This window comes from Gambusia affinis, linkage group LG20, assembly GCF_019740435.1.
Source record: "Gambusia affinis linkage group LG20, SWU_Gaff_1.0, whole genome shotgun sequence".
In the NCBI taxonomy this organism is placed as follows: Eukaryota; Metazoa; Chordata; class Actinopteri; order Cyprinodontiformes; family Poeciliidae; genus Gambusia; species Gambusia affinis.
The window spans coordinates 13,451,062-13,473,208 of record NC_057887.1 but is presented as its reverse complement, the minus strand read 5'-3'; the positions used below and the strand labels follow the sequence as shown (position 1 = coordinate 13,473,208).

Here is a 22,147-nt window from a genome sequence, read left to right as displayed (position 1 = left end):
ATGTTGGATTTATTGCATAATGAAAAACTCTCAGGGCATGTTTAGAGAATCTTTATTTTTTTTGAGTAAGTTGGTCAAAGATCATCTGGCAGAAGCTTGTTACTGATGTCAACTCCAGCAGTTCCTCTAAATCCTCTGGATCTCAAAAAGCCTTATGTCCGTGTCGTACCAAATTGGAGGATCCACATTCCTTCAAAGATCAGAAGGAAGAGTGAAAAAAACTGTTTCAGCAGCCAAACTGAAATCCACTATGAATCTACATCCGGCATGTTTACCGTAGGTAGATGACTCCCCACATGTAGGTCCGGAACCACATGGCAGTGCCAGTGTTGGCCTGGTACTTCCTGATCAGGATGGGGTGAGGGACTGGGAGGAGGCCCACCAGTGTGCCGTGCTGCAGGAACCTCAAGATCTCTGACTCATCTGTTAAACCCCTGAAGATAAAACAAAACCTCCTCATTTGATCCAGCTCTAAACAATTGGAAGATCTCAGATTTAAGAATACAATTCCCAAAAAATAAATTTTTGCTTATTTGTAACTTACAGCAATCTCTTGTAAATCAGTTAAACTATTAAATCCATCTGGCTTCTAATTAAAACTTTTCTCCTACTTGTCAATGCAGATCTTCTCCACCTGAGGGACCAAGACTTGCAGAAGCCGCATAATGGTTTGCAGAGGAAGTCTAGATTTCCATGACAACATCTAACAGGAAAGGGTAAATAAAGCATAAAATCTCATGGCAAAAACCAACAAGCAGCAGAAATAAACCTAAAAAACCCCCCTTCTCTCACCCAGTCTGAATTAGCAGTCCAGGCGGCAGTAGATGAGACGCTCGACATTCGACTTCTTGACGTCTGTGACCTTGTGAAGACCTGGATGACAGGATGAAACTGTGAGAAAGCAAAAAAATAAACAGAGTGCGAGCAGCGAGGTATCTGCCGTACCTCGTGGTCTCTTTCTGAGTTGGACTCTGTGTCGCTGGCTCCGTTGATGGCACCACGGTGAGGTGGAGTTGCCGGAGAGCTTGAACGAGGCAAGGCAACCAATGTTCCATCTTCGCTTACCTGTGATTTCTCTGTAATCTTATCAATTCCTGAAACAACATGAGCTGTTACTTCCCGCTGAGAGAAAAACAAGGATACCTGACTGGAAATATGTGGCCTGACGTGAAAATTGAATTTCTCCAACAAATCTGACCAATATTTTGCAAAATTTTGCAAAAAAGAGGGTACAAACATTTCAGTAGATATGTAAAGTTTGTAGAAGACAAACCAATGACCTTGAAGATGTTTGCAGAGTTTCTAAGCCACTTTTCAGACACACAAAAAAAGTTTAAAACTCATGTCTCACTAATCTTCCAATGTTCACTTTAATTTGTTGCTTCTAGTGCAGTAACTTACCTCTTTCTGGTCATATTACTTTAAAATGTGTCCATTCTTTCACATTCTTTTTCAGACTCAAGTTGGCTTGGTCACATTTTAATTTACACTTTTATGGTTGGCTTATAATTTTGTTCTTTTCAGATTACAGGTCCCCAGCATAGCATTTTTAAGCTTTCCATTATAAACTTATTTGGTGTTTTCTTGTCTTTAAGCAAATTTCTGTCACTGGAGCTTTTCTTTGTTTTTTTAGCATTTTAATTCACGTTCTCATTTGTCAAAGTAGCAAAAAAAAAAAAAAAAAAAAAAAAGAGTATTTTAGAACTTAACTTATTATATATTTATTCTTGGCAGTTTCTTCCCCACCTGGAGTGGCCTCTAAGGTGGCTTTGAGTGTCCCGGGCTCAGCAGGTGCAGCAGGTCTGGAGCCCTCCATGTACTCGCCATCTGTGGAGCTTAGGTGGGAGATCCCAGACTTCTTCTTCTTCTTCTGCAAAGTTTTCTGAATGGATGCCTCATCCGTGGGGAGGTTGGCTAGCTGGTGGAAAACGTTCCTCTTACGAATGATGGCGTACACTAGGTTGAAGTTACCTGTGGGGAAGGTTTCAGATGTCAAAAGGGTGCCCCAAATGCAGCAGCACTCATAAGATCCCATTGTTGTTCTAACCATCAAACTGATACTGGATGATGTTGTTGAAGACCTCCAGCAGGAAGAAGACCAGGTTGTGGTTCTGAGGTGCAGATAGGAGGTACCAGGGCATGGAGAAGGCCTCCAGCAGGTGGAGCAACTTGTTGGCAGCCACCATTGACAGGCTCTTTAGGTAGGGTGAAACTACAGAGGTAGAAAATGTGCTTACGTCAACTCTCCACCAAGGGGCAGCATTGTCTACAGGCATACTTACTGTTTACAATTATGGTGAGCAGGCAGTCAAACAGTGGATGAAGACGCTGGTGTCCACAGGTAATTATTTTGTGAAAAATCTAAACAAGAAGGAACATAAATATGACTCTTTGTACTACTGAGAGCATATTATAATCTAAAACTTAAAAATACAAAAAAATAATAATTTGTAGAATCTGCCAGTTTGTGTGCAGCTTCTGTAAGCTTTCAGATTTGAAAAGAAAACCAACCTTTTAAGAATTTTCTTATATTTTCTGTTTTAATCTTGTGAAATGTTTATAAAGCACAGGTTGTTAAGCTTTAGCAGATTTATAATCTCTTAGTCAAGTAAAGTAGGTCTCTCACCACTATTAGTAAGTCAGCGTGGGTTCCTGTAAAAACAGGAATGTCCATGGGGACCCGGAGCGTGTACGGTTTATTCAGTCGAACACCAAAGTTTCTCTCTCCGCTCAGCAGCAGCAGGATGAACACGCCAATGTGCATGAGGCCCACCCGAGCTGCACACACACACACACATGAAGGGCTTTTAGAAGTTTGTGCAGTTTACCGTTGCCTCAATGTCTGTGTATAGAGATGTATGTTTTTGTTCTTTTTTTGCTCAGATGTCACAAAAAGTGTCTCACACTGATCTGCTCTGGCATCGTTCAGGTAGAATAGGATGGGAACCAGCATCTCCAAGACATCACTGCTCTTTAGGACGAAGAACAGGAATTTCTGCAACATGCAGAAACAGTCATGTTAGTGAGTAAAAGACAAGTGAAAAGAACAATTAAAAAATGCAAGGTGCCTCGCACTTTGTTAAAATCACAGAACTTCCAGAACAGAATTAGTAGCTCCTGGTGGAAATGGATCTTCTTGGTGGATCGTGGAAGGTACGTCTGGATCAGAGGATTGTTGAGCAGTTGAGCAAAACCTCGGAGGACGAAACTCAAATCCTGTTGAACCAATACAGAGAATATGCTAAAATATAAAAAAATCATCCACAAATAGAATGAAATTGAAGGTTTACAGTTTGGTACCTCCTCCCTGTGGATCCTCGAGAGGTAATTCACAAAGAGGTTGTCAGGTCCAGCTGGCTGTATATTAAAACATTTTAATTCTTCATTTCAACATATATACTTATTTACATGATTTTCTGTTTGACTTATGTTAAAGGTTTTGAGAGCTTGACCATGCACTTGCAGAAATGGGTACTATTAGGAACTAAAATTAAATTAGTTAAGTCATAATCTTTTTTTTTTAGCTGTGTTGATACTTCTTTAGTGTACCTTTAACATGTTTCTTTCACATTGTTTGCTGTATAGTTGAGAGTGTAACTTTTTTCCAGCAAAATGGCAACAATAAAATTTATCCATGATACCTCTAATTCCTCAGGTGGATTGGACGAGGAGGAATCCAGCGCCTGGAGGGCAGCGCTCACAGCCGACCCAGTCTCGTGCTCCAGGGTGACGATCAGGACCTGCAGTGCCTGCTCCACTAGCTGCTCTCGGTAGTCTGAGAACAGCAGATGGTTGTACGGGATACCGTATCCCACTGGGTCGTAGGAACAGACCACGTTCAATAGGGATGTGAAGAGCGGCAAGGCATGTCTGAAGCAATGGCACACAGATAATCCTGGTTTTCATAACAGAGCATCTATAAACTGAAGATGTTTAGAGATGGAAACTGAAAATAATACAAGAACAAGATAAGTTGTTTTGGGATACAGGAGAAAAACGGTGAGGGTTCTGGAGTGGCAATCTCTGCTTCTGGACCTTAACATTATTGAGCCAATTTGTGGATATCTTAAACATTCAGTTCATGCAAGAAAAGCTAAGAATATAAAGGAATTGGAGGACATTTTTCAAGAGGAATTGAAAATTCTTTGCATTTTTACACTGCTTACTGTTTTCATAGCACATGCAAAAATAATCCACTAGCACAAAATAAAAAAAGCAGTCAGTCTTCTTCTGGGCTGCAGTCAAATAAAGTAAATGGTAAATGCTCAAAAAGCACAGATTTAGACATATACTCTCTTAATGTGGCTTTTTTGAGCCATGCGAACCTGTTTTCTGCAGAACAGAAGAAGGAGATCCAGGGGTTAAGGAGTTGGCTTTCAGACGAAGGAGAAAGATACATGGCTTCAGAGAAGCAAGTTAGAAGCAGCTTCAGCAGCTCTATCCTGCAATCACACAATGAATCTACTGTCAAAACAACAGCAGTCAAAAAAATTTCAAAGTGGGCAAAAAAAGCACTGTTAATTAAATAACATGTTACTAAACTCAATAAATCCCTGTAGTGGTGAGCAATGTAGCAGATTTATATGAAAGCAATCAATTAAATGGTAAATGGCTAAATACAAGGAGTACAAAATGAGTCAGAATAAAAGATTCTTTAATTGGTCAGTAAACCACATAGAATAATTTAATTTGGCTCCCTCTCTAAACTGATTTCTTACAAACTGCCCTCATCTTACTTATGAGTTTATACTGACTGTGTGGGTTCATCTTACCCAAATTATCACAAAGCAAAGTTTTAGTGCCTTATTTTCCCCTGGTTTAAAGTAAAATATGTCCATCACCTTTATAGGAAAGCAGCTAAACAGATAAAATCCAGCTTGCAGTCTCACCTGTTCCGGTCATGGATGTAATTCGGGGGAGGCGACTGAGCAAAGCCCACCCCGGCCTCCCAGATGTACTCACAGCTATCTATGGCTCGCATTTCCTCTGAGGCATCCTAAAGCAAAACAAGAGTTTAAAAAAATTATAGTTTGAGACATACTGAATTGATATGTGGAAGATGATTTTCTAACACAGGTAGTGTTACTTGTGACGTCAGAAAAGGCTGAGAAGAGAAATTTTGTCATTGGCATTTGAAACATATTACTGTATTTGGTATAAGTTCTGTTATGATAAATAATTGTGGTATCATCTTTCTGTCATACTCAGTCATAATCTTAAACTGTGGTACAAACAGCACAGAACACAACATGAAATATTCCTTATTGTTAAAGGCAAAAAATAAAGAAGGTCTAAAAAAGTTCTGCATTTGGACACTTAGACCATGTTAATCATGGCTAATCAGCAAGCAGAATGAGCCGAGTACTCTGCTGACATTATCTGGCTTTGACACCTCGGCACAGATAACTGCAGCTTTAAGAATAGAAGTGATGAGGTGTTTCTGTAAGTTATCTGACTAAAGGGCAGATAACATGCTGTATTAAACTTCTCCAGTGGCATAACCGAAACACGCTGTCCAATAAGTGAAACCTAAAAAAAAACAAATATTAATGGATTCAAAGCAAATTTTAATACTTTAATTGGCTTAAACGTAAATAAAGCTGCTAGTAATAAAGCTCTGGTAATACTTGTCAAAGCAGCAGATTTGGAAAGGAAGATCTGAAAATGTTCAGTGAATACATCTAAACATTATGAATTAGCTAGTTCAAACATGTTTTTTAATAGGTCATAGAAAGCAAAATCAAACAAACAAAATTTTGAAGAAAATATTTTACTATTTTACATAACATGTGGGATGGAGTCATTTATTAAATTCTACCCCATCACAATATGGATGGGGTCTATTGGATATGGATCTATTAACTATAGATATAATTCTATAGTTAATAGAACAATGTCAAAGTTCTATTAACTTTGATATAGTTAATAGAATAGTGTCAAGTTTTGTTAACTGCTGTACACAAGGAAATGTAGAGTAGAATATTTTAACACATATAAAAAAATGAGAGGAAAATAAATTTAATATTTAATTTCTAACTACCAGTGACCCTCAAAATTGAACTATAATTTTTAAAAATACATTCTTAGACATTCAATTTGATAAAATTCTATTATACCAACTCCAACATCCAACATGCCAAAATTGGACAAATATCAGCACAGAGCCATGGATACAAAAGTGGACTATAGAAGAGATAATCAGTCTACAAAATCTCTCCGTATGAAAACAAAAACATTAAATAAAAAATAAATACTAAATTAAAAATAAGTTAATTTTTTACCAAAAATTTACTTATTTTTGTTATAAAAATAAGTTAATTTTTATACCAAAAACACAATGACCTGACACATGACCTGTACTTTAGTTGATTCAATTCATTTAGATGTTCAGAATGGCAACATTTAAGCTAATATACCTCTAAAGCTAATATGCCTTGTTAGAATTATATTCTCATTTATTTTCAGGTAAAATATTAATTCAACCCTTCATCAACTCAAACCAGAATTTTTTATACAGGTGTTATTTCTTTTCCACTTCCTTCCATGTTAAATCCAAAACAAAACATTTTCTACTCCAATTGCATATCAGTTTATTTCCTTTGATGGTTTAGTATTATTGATAAAATAATACATATAGATAACCACAACAAGGTAAAATTTTGACCAAAAGTGTGTATCTAAAGTTACTGTAATTTTAAGACTAAATATTAGACTTTTTTTTATACTGATAGTGGTTCTGATCTCCCACACAGTCCAACCGACTCTTATAAAATGACACCTGATCAAACTGAAATATCTATGACATAACCTTCTGCTGGTAGATAACATTATTTATTGATCCTGAGATACTGGACAGAAGCTGGCTAAAAAAGCTGGCCAAAGTCCAAACCAAATGTTTAAACACTTTGCTTGAATCCTTGAGAAATCTTGACCAAGACCACTTTTCAAGAAATTAGATGAGGGTTTGAACACTGGAAGGCAAATTGAACAATGAATCTAATTTACGTAGTTTTTTTTTTGTTCAGAAAAAAAAAAAATCTGACCTCCAGGTGAACAAACACTGACGGAAAAGTGAAAACTTTATTTGCTCCCCCCAGCTTCTTTCCAGCTATTGTTCATGCTTGATTGGCCACAGAGGCAGGTGGGAATAAACAATGACCACTTCCTCTGATGGCAGCACAGATCACCTCCCCAGTTTCTAAACTGTTTGCAGAGCTCAGTTAAGATGCGTCCACCCAGCTCAAATACGGCCAGTTCTTCCTCCCTCTGCGCCATGGAGTCACTCATTAACTCCAGCAAACCACCTGAGAGGGTTGCATGAAGGAGATAACGGCACAGACTTGAACCACCAGAACGTTAAGAAAACAAGACCTGAAACCTTTCATTAGAGAAAAGGCTGGCTAGCTCTGTTTTCCTACCTTTTATAGTACATTTTATAGGAATGATGTCCTTTAATTAATTACCAAAGAGTTCAGGACAACATGTTTGAGATTATTTTATTTCTGTGTGTGCGCAAGTTAAATGTTAAATTTGTCCATCAAACCAGTTTGGAGCAATAGACGTACCAGCCTTAGTTGGACACAGCACAGTAGCACACTTAATGTTACCAAGGACTTAAAAGAATGTTCAACTCTGCATTAATCTGTAATGACCAGCTATAAATGTTCTTCTTTCAACTCACTGACCGGGTTGTTCTTCTTGTGACTCTGGACAGTAAAATCTGGACAGAAGAGCAGGTCAGCAATGGTGAGCAGCAAGGATTCAGCCAGCGGCCGAGCTTCGTTCTCAACAACATCTTCGTCCAAACTCTGCAACATGACAGCATCATTTGAAAACAAATCTCACAGGTTTTACAAAGACATAAACCAAGAAATGTTCTGGTGACTGAACAATTTTCATCCTTTTTTCCCTCCGACTGGTCAGAAACTAAAGAATCATACGTTTTTCTGATCAGTGAATGTGCCATACTCAACACAACATCACTCTTTGGTGTGGTTGTGTTTGCAGAGTAAAGAGGACTCAGTTGTACCAGACAAAAAAAGCTTGCAACATCCTCTGAACTCCCAGTTACCATGTACTATGTACTGAGAATCTTCAGAATCCTTTTGAAATCCAATATGGCTGCCATAAATGTTGGTGACAACTGCAGTGATGAACTGCTGCTTGCCTTTCTGCTGATCGCAAGCACACAGCAATGTACAAACTATAAGTGAGCTCATTACTAATATGTTTAAACACATAAAATACAGATAAGTGCATTTTAGCTTTTATTGCTAATATCAGGAAGCCTTGTCATTGAGTACAGCAACAAGCAAATCCTAGAAGTCACTCCAATGACTACTTAGAAAAAAAGAATAATTAGGAATATTTGTAACAAAAAATAATTATTCTATGTGGTTTACTGACCAATTAAAGCATCTCTTATTCTGACTCATTTTTTACTCCTTGTATTTACAAATCTCCATCCCAAAATGTAGTTTCACACTCACCAGGCAAACATTTAATTTAAGGTTTAATTGATTTTGTTTCTTGAAAATAAAGACTTTTTATGCATAACTGAATTCATTACAAAGAGCCCATCAGCCTTTTCCACCTGCAGCAGCCCTCTTTCTCCTCAGTCCCATACTTTCATTAACAGACATTCAATCCCTCCTTAACTCAACCATTGGTGGGTAGACGGTGACAGATACAATGTGGGCAGTGTTTGCACCATGGTCCCCAGTCGACCAGGTAACCAGAGACTCAGCAGCAGGTCGGCTGAGAGGAGAAGAAGAGAGAGTCCAGCTTTGGATGGAGACCATCCACATCAGCAGTGGTTTTATCTTAAACTGCAGAATCTGCTCTGAAAATCAAAGCGCAGCAACTTTTCTAGCAAGAGCAGATTATTACGGCTGAAGTAATCAAAGGGTTACAAACTGTGTGATGGAACGATAGCTAAAAGATGGCACTCCTGTCAGCAGACAGAACAGATTTCTCCAGCAGCAGCTTCCACAGATTACATACCAAGAGTTAACTATATTTAAGGTTATTAAAACTAAAATATACAGAAAATGTTCTTTAGCTCTTCCTTCAACTTGAGTATAACTGATAAAAATTTAAAGAGTCCAAAGAAAGGTAAACTGTCAGAGTGTCAGCTCTCTCAGGCTACGTGTCATACCCCAGATTTTTTTGTGCCAGGAATGGTGGACCAGAAGAAGCCCCTCCAGTCAGCATCCTCAAAAATGTACGGCAGGACCCGGGTGAGAAGGCGGGTGCAGTTCAGTACGATCTGACGCTCCTTCTCCGAGGGGCAGCCAGAGTCGGCACACTGAACCAGCCTTTCCACGGCCTGGGAACAAACCATGTCAAACATGTAAATTAAGCTGTAAAGTCATCAATTGGAAGAGTTAATTTAAGTTATTTTATTAAAAAGATGGCAAAACATTTAGATTACTCACTGTAACAGAAAAACATAAATATGTGATAAATAATCATGGATTCTTCAAAACAAGCTAAGGTTTGAAGAAAAAAAAACCCAAACAAACAGTAATAAATGGCTTCTTAGATCATTATCTGTATTTTTCTAATTTTATTCAGAATTTGTTTTGTTGATTAACGAGTGGCTTCTCCTCCTCTCATCTGTTTTTTTTTTTTTTTTTTTTTTTTGCTCTTTTAGACTGACCTTTTGTACTCCGAGTGTGGGAATAACAAATGCCTGCATTCCTTTGTTTCTGACTGTATCCAGGATGAACAAAACAAGCAGTCAAGTAAAACACGGGAATCCTTGCTGTCTGTAGGAACTACCTTATAAATCAATTCTCTGTGTTTTGATGACTAACTCATTTATGACAAAACTCAATGCATTATTTTCAGTCTGAGTCTCTGAGAAAGCAGAGAAGATTTTCATTTTATTGCAGATTTACATGGAGTAAAAGGTGTTTAGATGTAAACCTCATCCTTCAGCTTCAGCCAGAGCTCAAATATTTCAGTGGGAAGATCAGATTAGAGGTTGGATGATTAACAAGGGAGAGTTGGCTGCAGTGTCTGCAGATGTGATCATGCAAAAGGGGCATCATATTCACAACAAACCAACTAAGCTATTGGTACTAACCCTTGTGATACTGTTGCTCTGTTAAATAGCATAAGAAACAACATGCTTTGTAATTAGAAATACAGTATTTGCATTTTAGTGGCGCAGACTCCTAAATTACCGTAGAGTGCTTGTCCGATAGACTGCATAGACTTCCATAGTTACTGGCGTCCCCTGATTTAAATGTTAAAATGAAAAAAAAAATAACAAAATGAATCACTATTAAGACTTGGTAACCACAAGGTTGTCAGATTTTGCAGCAGTGCTCCAACAGCAAGTTTTAGAGATTTTTCTACCTCCTGTAAGTTTTTCTCTTTGTATGTTGAGAATATGAATTTTTGCTCTCATTAAACCTTGTTTGTCACAGTTGGAGGTGTTTCAGACATTTGAAATTATAATTTTACAAAGAAAAAAAAGTAGGTATTAATTATTTTCAGGAAATAATTTTTTGACTTCTGAAGATTAACAGTAAAATGACCACTTGTCTTTCCCATTTTGAAGAAGGATTCCATTAAATGTTTGCAAAACAGAAATTCACTTAAATCTAACCATGTGATTTTAATAAACATGATCTAAATAAGACACTAATTCCAAGGAAGACAGGTTACCTTGTAACACAGGGTTGCTAGGTTGGATGGAGACTCCTCTCTGACAGCTCGGATTTCTGCTGCGGGCACCAGAGCAAAAACATCCTGGACGGCGATGGAGCACTCGGTCCAGAATTGATCCCAGAACACATTGTCTGTGGCTTCAACAGGCTGCAGTAGAGGAAACATTGTAAAGTCTTTGTGTACCCAAGTTTTCATTTTTATAAAAATGTTCACCGGCTATGCACCAGCAATCCTGCAGACGTTATTCACAGAACTGGCACCATTAAATAAAAACACACACCTATAAGCCCAGTTAGATTGAAGTAATTTTCATTCAACTAAGACGTTTGTTTCTGACAAAACGTTCAAAAAGTCCTGCTAGTATTGCAGCAATAAAAACTATTCATAGAATTCATGACCAAGCATGCTTTCACTGGAACTTTAATTATTTAATTTAAGAGAGATTCACGTTTTTGTTATTGAGGAGTCAGAGGGGCAGGTTGAAACACATCAATTAAAAATAGGATAAACCGCTATACTTTTTTATGTGTATGACTGGTTTAATTTCTAGGTGAAATGTGTTGGAAATAGGCAAAAACCAGATGATAAATAATAAATGATAAATAATTAACAGATAACAGCAATTAGGATGATTTTAATGATATTTCCATGAAATTACCAAAACATTTTATTTTTCTCAGGTTTACATTCTACCATAAAATACGAAATGGTCAACGTACAATTTATGTAGACTAGCTAAGTCCCTAGGTAAACACATTTTCATATGTTAAAGTAGCATTAAACAAACAATTGATGCAAAACTGGCAGAATGATGGTTTTTCTTCCGAAAAACAGTACAAATAATAAAACCATAAATGCGCCTTGTCTTAACTTCCTGTCCTTATTTCAAATCTAAAAGTGTAGTTACTAAGGGTTTGTTTTCACTCCACTTATTACAATCCGACCTGCACCTGACGCTACCATCTGGCACACCAACCTTTATCATCGCAAACAAATATCGTTCAAAATTCAATTTTTATCCTTCCACGTTCAAGAGCTTTATTACGCAGAAAACAAAAACAGACCTGAGTTTTGGTCGTAAGCTGGATTACCGCTTTCCTAAAGTGAAGTTTAGTGTCAGCGTTTCCCATTTTTTTCGGTTTCCAACAGCCGCGTCCTCCTACCTGCGGATTCTGCTGATAATTTCTCCTCATCTCAACTCAGAGCGCAGCGCAGCTGGTGCGTTCAGGAAAACTCGGATAACTCATGGTGGGATTTGTGTTGGAACCATCAGGCTGAAACCCCCTCCCCCAACTTAATTACAACAAAAAAATATTCAAAAATGTTTTACAAGTCCGTGTAAAATTGTAAAAGGGAAGACGAGAAATTATATTGGAACAAAGACTAACTTACCTGTGCTAAGATAAATATTATAACTTTGCAAACACAAAAATATTCAGGATATAAATTTGACAGCAAAAATTGTAATCTTACTGATTATCTTCGGAAATAATAACAATAAAAAACATAATATATATTTTAAAAAGACAAAAACCAAAACACAAAAGATTTTAGCCAGAAACGGGACATCAATTTTATGTTGAGAATCCTTCTTCCTGATAAATAAAAACCATTCATAATTAAATATTTTGATTGAAGTAAAAACTATCATACACATCAATATCAGCCATGTTCTCAAAAAATCTAAACTACAAATAGAAATATATTTAAACTATAAACAGTAGACGAAATAAAAACAATTAAAAATGAAAGAAATGAATAATAAATAATACAAATCATACAGTGAATGTAAAACGGATAGGAAATGCCTGAGCTAAATAACAAAAATGTGTGACACTTGAATCAAAAGTAATGATATTTCTTCTAAATATATTCACTGAATTGATAACAAACCGTTGTTGCTTCAATGACAAACCTGAATCAGTCATTATTTTGTTGGGATAATTCTGACTGACCCTGAAAGCAGCACATGCTGAGCAGGATCCAAATGAGCAAACTTCCGGGATACTTCATGTACATATTTATCTTCCCGTGTTACCATGTGACTCTCCTGGTAAACTCGCTACAGATAAGATTTACGTCATGATGACCTATATAATCATTGTCTGCACGATCATCTCTGAACGTAACAATACAGAGAGATTTTTCCCTCTCCTTGTCAGTTCAACTGCAGGTGAATACATTTATGAAGTGGCCGCTAGATGGAACCATAAGGTCACCAAGCAGTACAGTTAGTAGAAAGAATCAGCACTGAAACAAGCCAAAAAATAAATAAATAAATAAATAAATAAATAAATAAATAAATAAATAAATAAATAAATAAATAAATAAATAAATAAATAACACTGATGTCCAGCCCCCCGTATATAATTGATGTATTTATGACTTTTTTATGTTTTTATGACGTAAAGCACTTTGAACTGCATTGCTGCTGAAATCTGCTATACATATAAACTTGATAGGATGACATTACAACCTACAAGTTCTGACTTTTGATCTATAAGTACAACAATACACTGTGGTTTACCAATACACTTTATGTGTTGAAGTAACTATTGTAAGTTTAATACGATCACAAATTCTATAGAAAGTGAGTAAGTAAATATTTTCCATGCTTTTCTAAAACAACACTTGAAGATATTGATCCAGACTCCCAATCAATTTGCAATTAAAATTAAAGTTGTTAAATTTAAATTTAATTTAAATTAAATTTTCTTCCCTGCTGAAGAAAAGTTTTGCCACAGCTTGATGCTGCCACTACCATGTTTTGTCATGAGATTGTTGTTGTGTAATCCACCACACATAGCGTTTTTATTGTCAACCAAAAGGCTTAATTTTAGTCACTTCTTATCAGATGATCTTCCACATGTTGGCTGTGTCTCTCTGTATGGCTTATAGGATGCTGCAAATTAGACTTTCTGTGGACTGCATCAAGCTACCTACATAGAATCTACAAAGGAAAAGACTTGAATAAGTAAAGGATGAAATCAAATTAATGAAGGATAAGTAAGTTTTACAAGATAAGTAAAATGGAATACTTAAACATAACTTCAACTGATTAACCACTGTAATTAAGAACAAGAAAGAATCAGCATGAACCACAATGCAGCTAAATCTCAGCCTATCACAGAGCAATGTGACCTCCTATGACTGTTACTGCAGAAGGTGAGTTTTAGCAATTAATTAAGGAATGCGGTCCAATCAGTTTATGTGACTAAATGGATGCGACTTAGTGCATGACTGTTAAACTGTTAGATTAAATCAGCTAAACTGTGGATCTATGTATCTTCACCAGCATCCCCACATCCTTTCTTGCTCCTTTTATGATTAGAGTAGGAGGCGCTTGGTGCTCTGAGCAAACATTCCAAGCAGTGCTGCATTCCTCACTACCCCGCAATCCATTCCCAGGCAGAATTTGTTGATGGGGGAATGGCAGGTGGTTGATTAGAGAACCAAAGAGGACAGGGGTGTCTCATGCCATCCCCCATAAAATGTCACCCATATCAGAAACCACCACTGATTAAAGTACTGTTTTTATCTGGCCTACCATATCTTGGTAGGTTTCTAGTTGTGTACCACTCATTACATTTTCAGATGATAGACTGAACAGTACTTTTTGGGTTGGTTTACTACCCAGCTGTGTTTTAAACTTCTCCATAACTTCATCAATGATCTGTCTGCTGCATTCTTTAGTCTACATGATGCTGTTTGTTCACTAATGTTTTCTAAAACCCCTCTGAGGCCTTCAAATAAGGTTTGGATTTTGAAGGAGGTACAGTGGTTACAATTGAGATAAATGCTGGACCCACCTTTCAGTGTTTTATTATTTTTTTTAATATGTTGAAAACTCAGGTTTTTCTCCCAAATCACAGTCAGATTTTATTATGTGTTCTTCTATTTTTTAAAAACTCAGACAGTCAGTGCGTGGCATTAAGGTTTGTGATTGCAAGTTGTAACCAGACAAAATGTGGAAGAGAAAAGGGAGTGAATAATTATGCAATATTTTGTAACTATATTGGGTTATGAGTGTGACTGATATTAAATGTATATTTAATGGCCTCACACATTCACTTCTTTCACGTCAACTACACTAACACTGCTTAACGAAGCAGCACTAGTTTAATAAGAAATCTTTATCAATCCCTCTCTGATTGTAATCTGTGTCAGTGGACGGATAGTGCACACCCATTGCAGAAGACCAAAACTATTTATTTCTTATGTAGTCATTAGAAGTGTACAGAGTAGTCACAGTTACCTAACATATTGTTTGTACATTGCATAAAAACCTACATTCAGTAGACTAATCATACCTTAATGAATAAAATCATACTTTGTGATTTTCTAATTACCAACCTATCTTCACCCACAATTTGTTCATTAGTCATTTAACAATCCAGGTGCTGGATTGTTTCGGTCATATTATAGTTATTAACATCCATTTTGAGAAGAAACTATGTGGGTGAACTCTGGTGACTCATTCAAAACTAAACTGTGATTTCTTCGCCAGAAAATGTAGTGGGCCAGCCAGCTGTTTAACAGCTGTCAGCCAATCAGAGTGCAGTCTCTCTCAGGCATAAAATAGAGAATACCAAAGCCTCACACAAAACCTTCCGCAAGAACACACATGCAGAGTCTGTTTGGATTTCACCAACTGCCCTCAAGAACCATGATAAACACAAGGATCCCAGGTGTTTTCTTAACCTTGCTGATAGCCCTTTCTTTAGCTAAAGAGGTGAGGACATTTTTAACTTATCTGAAGTCAAATTTTACTTATTTTTTCTGCATTGACTGATTGGAAATATTTTCAGGGCAAATTGAGGCATGGAAGAAGAAACATTGCTGCTTTCCTGCCTTCCTCTGACAGTTCCAGTAAATAGATCTTTTATTAAGATTTCCTGATTTTGCTTACTGAGCATTAAGTGTGTCATTTCATCTTGCAGATGGGATCTGTCTCAACGGTGGGATGTCTGTCCCTTCATTGATCACTGGTGAACACTTGTTTTGCACGTGCCCTTATGGTTTTTCAGGGAGACACTGTGAAACAGGTGAGAAGCTGATTTTTTAAGCTAAACTTCAGTGATGCCAGTTCCCATTTTAATCACTTGTGTCTGTAGTTATAGCGAAAGGTGACAGCTGCTATGAAGGGATCGGGGTAACCTACAAAGGGACTGTTTCAAAATCAGTCAGTGGAAAAACATGCAAGATCTGGGATTTACACACCAGGAAGCATTACCTGTCCTCAGACCTTCACTCTGGAAGACACAACTACTGCAGGTGGTCTATGGCTTGAATGTTAAATATCTGTCTCTATTCTCATACAAATAGCAAAACAATTAATATCTTACAAGAAAATTGTGTGCTACAGGTCTTTGTAATGCATTTAGTCATATATCTAACAAAAAGGAAGGATTGTCATGATTCACTAAATCACTTTTGGTAAAATACAGGTCTAACACAGCAGGCTGGCTTTACTTGAAACATTTAATGTTTTAGTTCAGTTCACATATTTAGCATTAATTAATAATAAATGTCATGTCAAGAAGACACCTCACAAAACACACAGATAGGTCATATCCAGAAATATGCTGTTTAATTTCATAAAATTAATGCAATCCAATGAAACAGATTTAAATTCAGTTCTAGACATTCCAGTTCGGTCCTACATAATAATACGAAGCAAATCAGTTGTGTTTGTAATGCCGGGTGATAAAAAGGTTATCTATCTTTGGAAGTTAGGTCAATTGCAGTCAAACAATATAAATTTGCAGCAATCCCTTCTCTAGAGCAAGTATCAGGTGAGAGTGGATGTTTGGATTAGGCTTTATGGATTAATATATTTGTATATATCACCATATACCTGATTAATACATCTGAGTACCATCACAGAAATAATGGAACACAATTTTATCAAGTAGAGGCATGTATAGTTTGGAGAATTTGCAGTGCTCGACATACCTCACTGGGATTAGTGTTAACATGAATAAACTGGAATTTGTCAGACAAAAATGATCTAAACCATCCAAATACCTTAATCTAGGATCCCTAAGAACAATGTTTGTGAATGTAGAGTAGGTCAAAATCAGAATGGTTGTAAACCAATACCTGCTTTTAGTTACTTTTAATAATTTTAAATCTATTTCCCATAGATGTTTTGTAGATTTTACATCAGAATAACAACACACTTTTGTATGCAAGTTCCAGCTTTTGCATTCGTGTCAACTAAGTTGCATATTGGTCTTTAACAATTTTTTTAATCAACGAGTAGTGGTATTTATGACTCAGTTTCAGCCTGGTTTAATTTTATTTTGTAAATATGTTATTGTCATTACTTTAGTAACTCAAATGATTAACTATCAACTCATGAGTCTTTCGAAAGACAAATTTTCAATCTATTGCCAATTTTATGGCAATTACTGGTTTATTTTATGAAATAGTTTACTCATCTAATAACTGCTTTGTGTTTGCCTACCTGCTTTAGGCTGACAAATCTGTTGCATATTACTGTGATTATATTGTAGTGCTAATTACTTTCTGAACTTCCATGGGAGGGAGGCCAAACTCCACATTACTTGACATATTCAATAAGAACTTAGAAACTTCATAAGAAGATCTTAGCATCCAAACACTTACTGATGATGCATACTTTTTCAAATGTTCACATGGCCTTTTCAGTCAAATTGTACATTTTAAGCCAAAGATACTTATTGTTTGTTGGTTCTTGACAGTGTTTTTCTTTCAGAAATATACAGTACAGACTACGCCCATGGTGTAACGTTCAAATAAACCACCAGGTGGTCCAGGAATATTGTGATATCCCACGTTGTAACGTTGAATCCTGTAAGTATGTTCTTCCTGGGAGAATGATAATTTTTTTCTATTCACATGCATCAGATTTCATGTAGGTCTTGAGTCTCTTAGACAAGTTCAGATCTTTTTTTTTTCTAAGAAAGATTTGGAAAATACCTTATTAAATTAGGGATGTTTCAGGTATATAAGGTGCATAAAAAAAATCTTTTCAATCTTACAGTCACACCTGCACCTTCAACTTCACCCACCATGCCACAAGCATGTAAGCTCCTAATACAAATGTTTTTTTTTGTTTTTGTTTTTTTTTTCTGGTCATGTATGTGTTTTCCAACAACAGTTTTGAATTTGGCTTCCTTTCCAGCTGCAGAGCTGACATGTGGCCAGCGGACTATACAAAAACAGACAAAGATTGTGGGTGGAACAGTTTCTACTGTGGAATCTCACCCCTGGATCGCTGCTATATTCTGGCGTAGCAAATCGAATCAGAAAGTTTTCCGCTGTGGGGGGAGTCTGATATCTGCCTGCTGGGTCATCACAGCTGCCCACTGCTTCCCTGAAGGGTAGGAAATTGTGTCAGTTACTATAAACAGAGCCGGTGCCAAGAAATGACAGATTTTTCTGTTGTATGTTCGTGTTTTAGCTCTCAGATGAGGCATCGAGACTTCTCTGTCACGCTGGGAAAAAATGCAATCAACGAGAGTGACTCAACAGTGGAGCAAACCTTCAGAGTGGAACAAATCTTCATCCATGAACTATTCAACCACACTGATCAAAACTATAACAATGACATTGGTATGAACGGATCTATTTGCTACAAAAACCTCCTAAAGAAAAACAGCCAATAACATAAGTTCTGACTTAACTAAAGAAAGCTTGCCATCTTAAATAAAACAAACTGTGTCTTTTTGGTGCTGATTTCTCTCAGCTTTACTGAAGTTGGTGGCCATACATGGAAAGTGTGCTGAAGAGACTAACTCGGTAAAGACTGTCTGCCTCCCACCGCCTCTGCAAAGCCTCCCACCAGGGATCACTTGCGAGATTGCTGGATATGGGAAGGAGAATTCTGGTGAAGAGAGTTTGATATACCTTGTTCTTTTATGTGTAAAGACTAACTATTGCAAGGCTGTGAGAACAGCCATGGAAAAACAATCTTTGCTTTTTCTTCTTGAAAAGTCAATCAGCACTTAATTGGTTGGTCATCTTGAGTCCAATCACCTCTATAACAACAGGCATTTTGTCATTCTCATCAGTTTTACTTATTTGGTGCATCATGCCAAGATCAGAAACCGTCTGAACAAGACATTTTTGTTGTTCATCAATTTGGGAAAGGATTTTAACCCTTTCGTGCATGATTATGATCCTTTTTGTCAGGATTTTTTCAAAAATTTTATTTTTATTTTCTTAGGGCATAAAAAAGGTAGAATTTCTTTTTTATGAAAACTTTTTTTATTATTATTATTATTACTATTTTTTTAAGTGATCAATTGTAATTTTGTCCAAGTATAAAGTTGTTATTTGAAAAATACATCAGTAGTATTGTTCTTTAGGGGTTTTTTTTTTTAAAGCAATTGCATCCTTGAATGAACTTAATATTTCTTCAGATTATGTTGATAGTCATGGAAATGCTATTTTTTGGATGGCTGCATGTTAAAACAAAGATACAAGATTGATGTACTGTTGTAAAAATATACCGTTTTTATTGTGCAATGTCTTATCTGTTCCTTTTCTTTGCAGGGTTATGGTATAATTCTCAATACCTCAGGGAGGCTCAGGTGAACCTCCTCGCTGATGATGTGTGTCGACAGAAGCATTATTATGGAAATATGATCAACAACAACATGTTTTGTGCTGCACGTCCCGACTGGAGCCAGGATGCCTGTCAGGTATTTGAACGTGTCCATGGATGACTTGAGAATTTCACCCACACATATTTGTTCCCATTAAAGCTGTCTGCCTCTGTCTGACAGGGTGACTCAGGAGGACCACTGGTCTGCGAAGTCAACAACACGCTCTTCCTCTTTGGAATTATTAGCTGGGGAGACGGATGTGCAAAGGAAAATAAACCTGGTGTTTACACCAGAGTTACCAATTATAACAAATGGATAGAAGAAAAGACAAATCTGTCTACCATCACTACTGGAACCTTGTTCCCTCAGAAATGATTTAAAGCTCAGGCCACAAGTTGTTTGGAGAAAACTAAGAAGTTGTTATTGATAAGGCATAATGACAACTGTTAGGGATTTCTGAGCTGTAAAACAACTTAAGCTGAACTACTTTATAAGCTTGACTGAAAGAAATAGCAAATACTTTTACACTTCTGTTTATATTAATCAGTTTTTATTATTCCATCTAATCATCACTTGTATGACTCAGTTCACCGAGTGTTGTGTATTGCTTTTCTCTGTCTTTTATATAGTTCAGGTAAAATAGAAACAAAGCGAGAGGAAATTCTCTCCCGATACATGAAAAGCTACAAACAAACCTGTGAAAAAACGTGTTGGTGTTAACTTCTAAACCTCTGCTGAGGAATAAAAGTTGTGCATTAAATTTTTCTTAATTGTGCCTGTAATTTTACTTTATGGTATGATCATTTTTTAAGCAAATGCAGTTTTTTCACTTATAATTTGCTGTTGTCTATGTCTGTAAATGAATCAGGGTACTGTAGCTTTAATAAAGTTGAATTGAAATAAATTGAGTTACTGTTTCTGTCTTCTTAAAAACACAATGAAAGCAAAACATCTTCTTTAGTGTCTTCATCAAGGAATCAGTGTTTGTTATTGTAATGATTCGTTACACAACTTTGCCACCCGGTGGTCAAAATGAAGCATAGCAGGTCATCAAAAACAGAATGAAAGTGGCTTCATATTAAAACAGTCGTCAGGACAGAGGGACAGCTGAAAGGTCAGAGGTAAGAGAGGGGATTTTAAACTTTAAAACTGAACCTGAAGCAACAAGCATTTTTAAATGAAATGTTCATATTTTGACAAGAAGAACCCTTTTAATTAATGATTCATTTTGCCCGAGCCTTTTATTAATGTACTTCCAATATGTACAATGCTTGGTTCAAAACACTAATATATATATAAAGAAAAAATATCTACTAATAAAGGGGTAAATTATTTATTCAATAAAATATGAGAAAATAAGAAAGATACATCAAATCATCCTTCAGAGTTTTCTGCAACGGGATGGAATCCATCTGCGATAAATTTATCACCTTGGCCATCTCAAACCTAAATAAACTTCTCTGGTTCTCTTCCTCACTCACAAAGAACTGCTCCTTCTGTGCGATAAAGTCCAGTTCTCTGGGCAACTGGTTTACATAGAGCTGACAGCAGTTAAATACACAGAGATTTTTCAAGGACATCTCCTGCAGACAGTTCAAGGAATTAAATTAAATAGACTGATAGAAAGTTTTCTGTCTTGGAAGGCCAGCACATTGTGCAGGGTTTCCCTCAGAGTGTCATTAGCCTGGTGGGCCACCAGGCTTTACTTGCCCCCCACTCCTCATCAAGCTGAGCATAATTTGTTTATTTATGAAATAATTTTATCTACACCGGTAACAGTATTAAAGAGTCTCCTGGTTGGAAGCACAATAGCAAAATAGAATGGTTAGTTTATAATTACATAGGGAGGTGTATTTTTTTTATTGGCCATCTTTACCAGTTTACACACCAACAACTCCAGTAAATTAAGTGACACTTAAATAAGGATGAAACAACTGAAGTACAAAAAAATGTGTATTTATTTATTTTTCCTTTTTTAAAGACTTTAAAGTTGATTTTTAGGTAGTGTTAACAATTTCTTCCAATAGCATATTCTCAAATTTTCTGTCATCTTTTAAAATCTATAACTCAAAAGCACAGTAGGCTGCTACCACCGGACACAGCAAGTTATCCGGGGTAAACCGTGTTGTGTGATTCTTCAGCTTTATGCACTCTAGTGCAAGAGGATGTTAACAGTCAAGGGTCACGACTCCCTTTGAACAGAACCACAACCAGGATATAACGTTTTACCTTTTTTGAATTGACAAGAAGAAAAATAGCGCCACAAGATGGTGCTAAAGTTGTAACAAAATACACACAAAATGCCAGGATGTAATACAGTTTGAGCAGAAGCCCACAATAAGAAACAACTTTAATCCAGTTGTTGAAAAAAAAAAATAAAAATTACAAATATTGCAGTAGTTTTGTGTCAAATTAACAATTTCATGGCAAATATTTAAGCTACATCAGAAGTATTATTTTCTCGGAATTGTATTTTATGTTTATTATATCCAAATTATCCACAGATTTGGTTGCTACACTTTATGTCTGTCACCAGGTTTAGCTGTTGTCACCTATGTGTGCAGAATAGGTGGATACATTTCACACCAAGATATTTAATGTATTCACACATTGCCATATAATTTTAGTTTTATTTCCATCACATTGAGGTTTTATCGTTTGTTTTTTACAGTTCTACTGTGTGTCTGTAGCTGTGAATTCCTGCTTGTAGTTTATTTGACCCTATGTATTTTTTGTTGTTGTTTTTTTGTTTTGTCTTTCTGACCATTTTAAATCTCCTGTCATCATTTCTGCCAAAATCAAATATTTTACCTGATACATTTCTTCTCTTAAAGGTTTGTTTTATGTCATGGCTTTACTACATACTGTGACAT

General features: G+C 36.4%; 2 protein-coding genes across 3 annotated transcripts; one reads left to right on the top strand and one right to left on the bottom strand.

Annotated features, from left to right (window-relative positions):
* Nucleotides 1-35: 35 nt before the first annotated feature.
* Nucleotides 36-11,971, bottom strand: hid1b (HID1 domain containing b). 2 transcript variants are annotated; one of them, XM_044103705.1, is made up of 19 exons: nucleotides 11,844-11,971; nucleotides 10,678-10,827; nucleotides 9,158-9,328; nucleotides 7,686-7,808; nucleotides 4,890-4,996; nucleotides 4,326-4,442; nucleotides 3,642-3,870; nucleotides 3,301-3,357; nucleotides 3,076-3,216; nucleotides 2,905-2,995; nucleotides 2,627-2,778; nucleotides 2,283-2,361; nucleotides 2,048-2,212; nucleotides 1,747-1,971; nucleotides 946-1,094; nucleotides 793-873; nucleotides 612-703; nucleotides 276-434; nucleotides 36-190 (listed from the first exon to the last, which is right to left on the bottom strand). In XM_044103705.1, the coding sequence occupies exons 1-19, from the start codon at nucleotides 11,871-11,873 to the stop codon at nucleotides 127-129; spliced, it is 2,382 nt and encodes a 793-aa protein (XP_043959640.1). In that variant the 5' UTR covers nucleotides 11,874-11,971; the 3' UTR covers nucleotides 36-126. The 2 variants fall into 2 exon arrangements, with proteins under 2 accessions (XP_043959640.1, XP_043959639.1); XM_044103704.1 differs by having other exon boundaries at nucleotides 11,745-11,860.
* Nucleotides 11,972-15,283: 3,312 nt separating this feature from the next.
* plaub (plasminogen activator, urokinase b) lies at nucleotides 15,284-20,178 on the top strand. The gene is made up of 11 exons (XM_044101959.1): nucleotides 15,284-15,412; nucleotides 15,489-15,549; nucleotides 15,621-15,725; nucleotides 15,795-15,954; nucleotides 17,420-17,517; nucleotides 17,708-17,749; nucleotides 17,849-18,047; nucleotides 18,128-18,279; nucleotides 18,413-18,553; nucleotides 19,222-19,370; nucleotides 19,455-20,178. The coding sequence occupies exons 1-11, from the start codon at nucleotides 15,305-15,307 to the stop codon at nucleotides 19,647-19,649; spliced, it is 1,410 nt and encodes a 469-aa protein (XP_043957894.1). The 5' UTR covers nucleotides 15,284-15,304; the 3' UTR covers nucleotides 19,650-20,178.
* The last annotated feature ends 1,969 nt before the right edge of the window (nucleotides 20,179-22,147 follow it).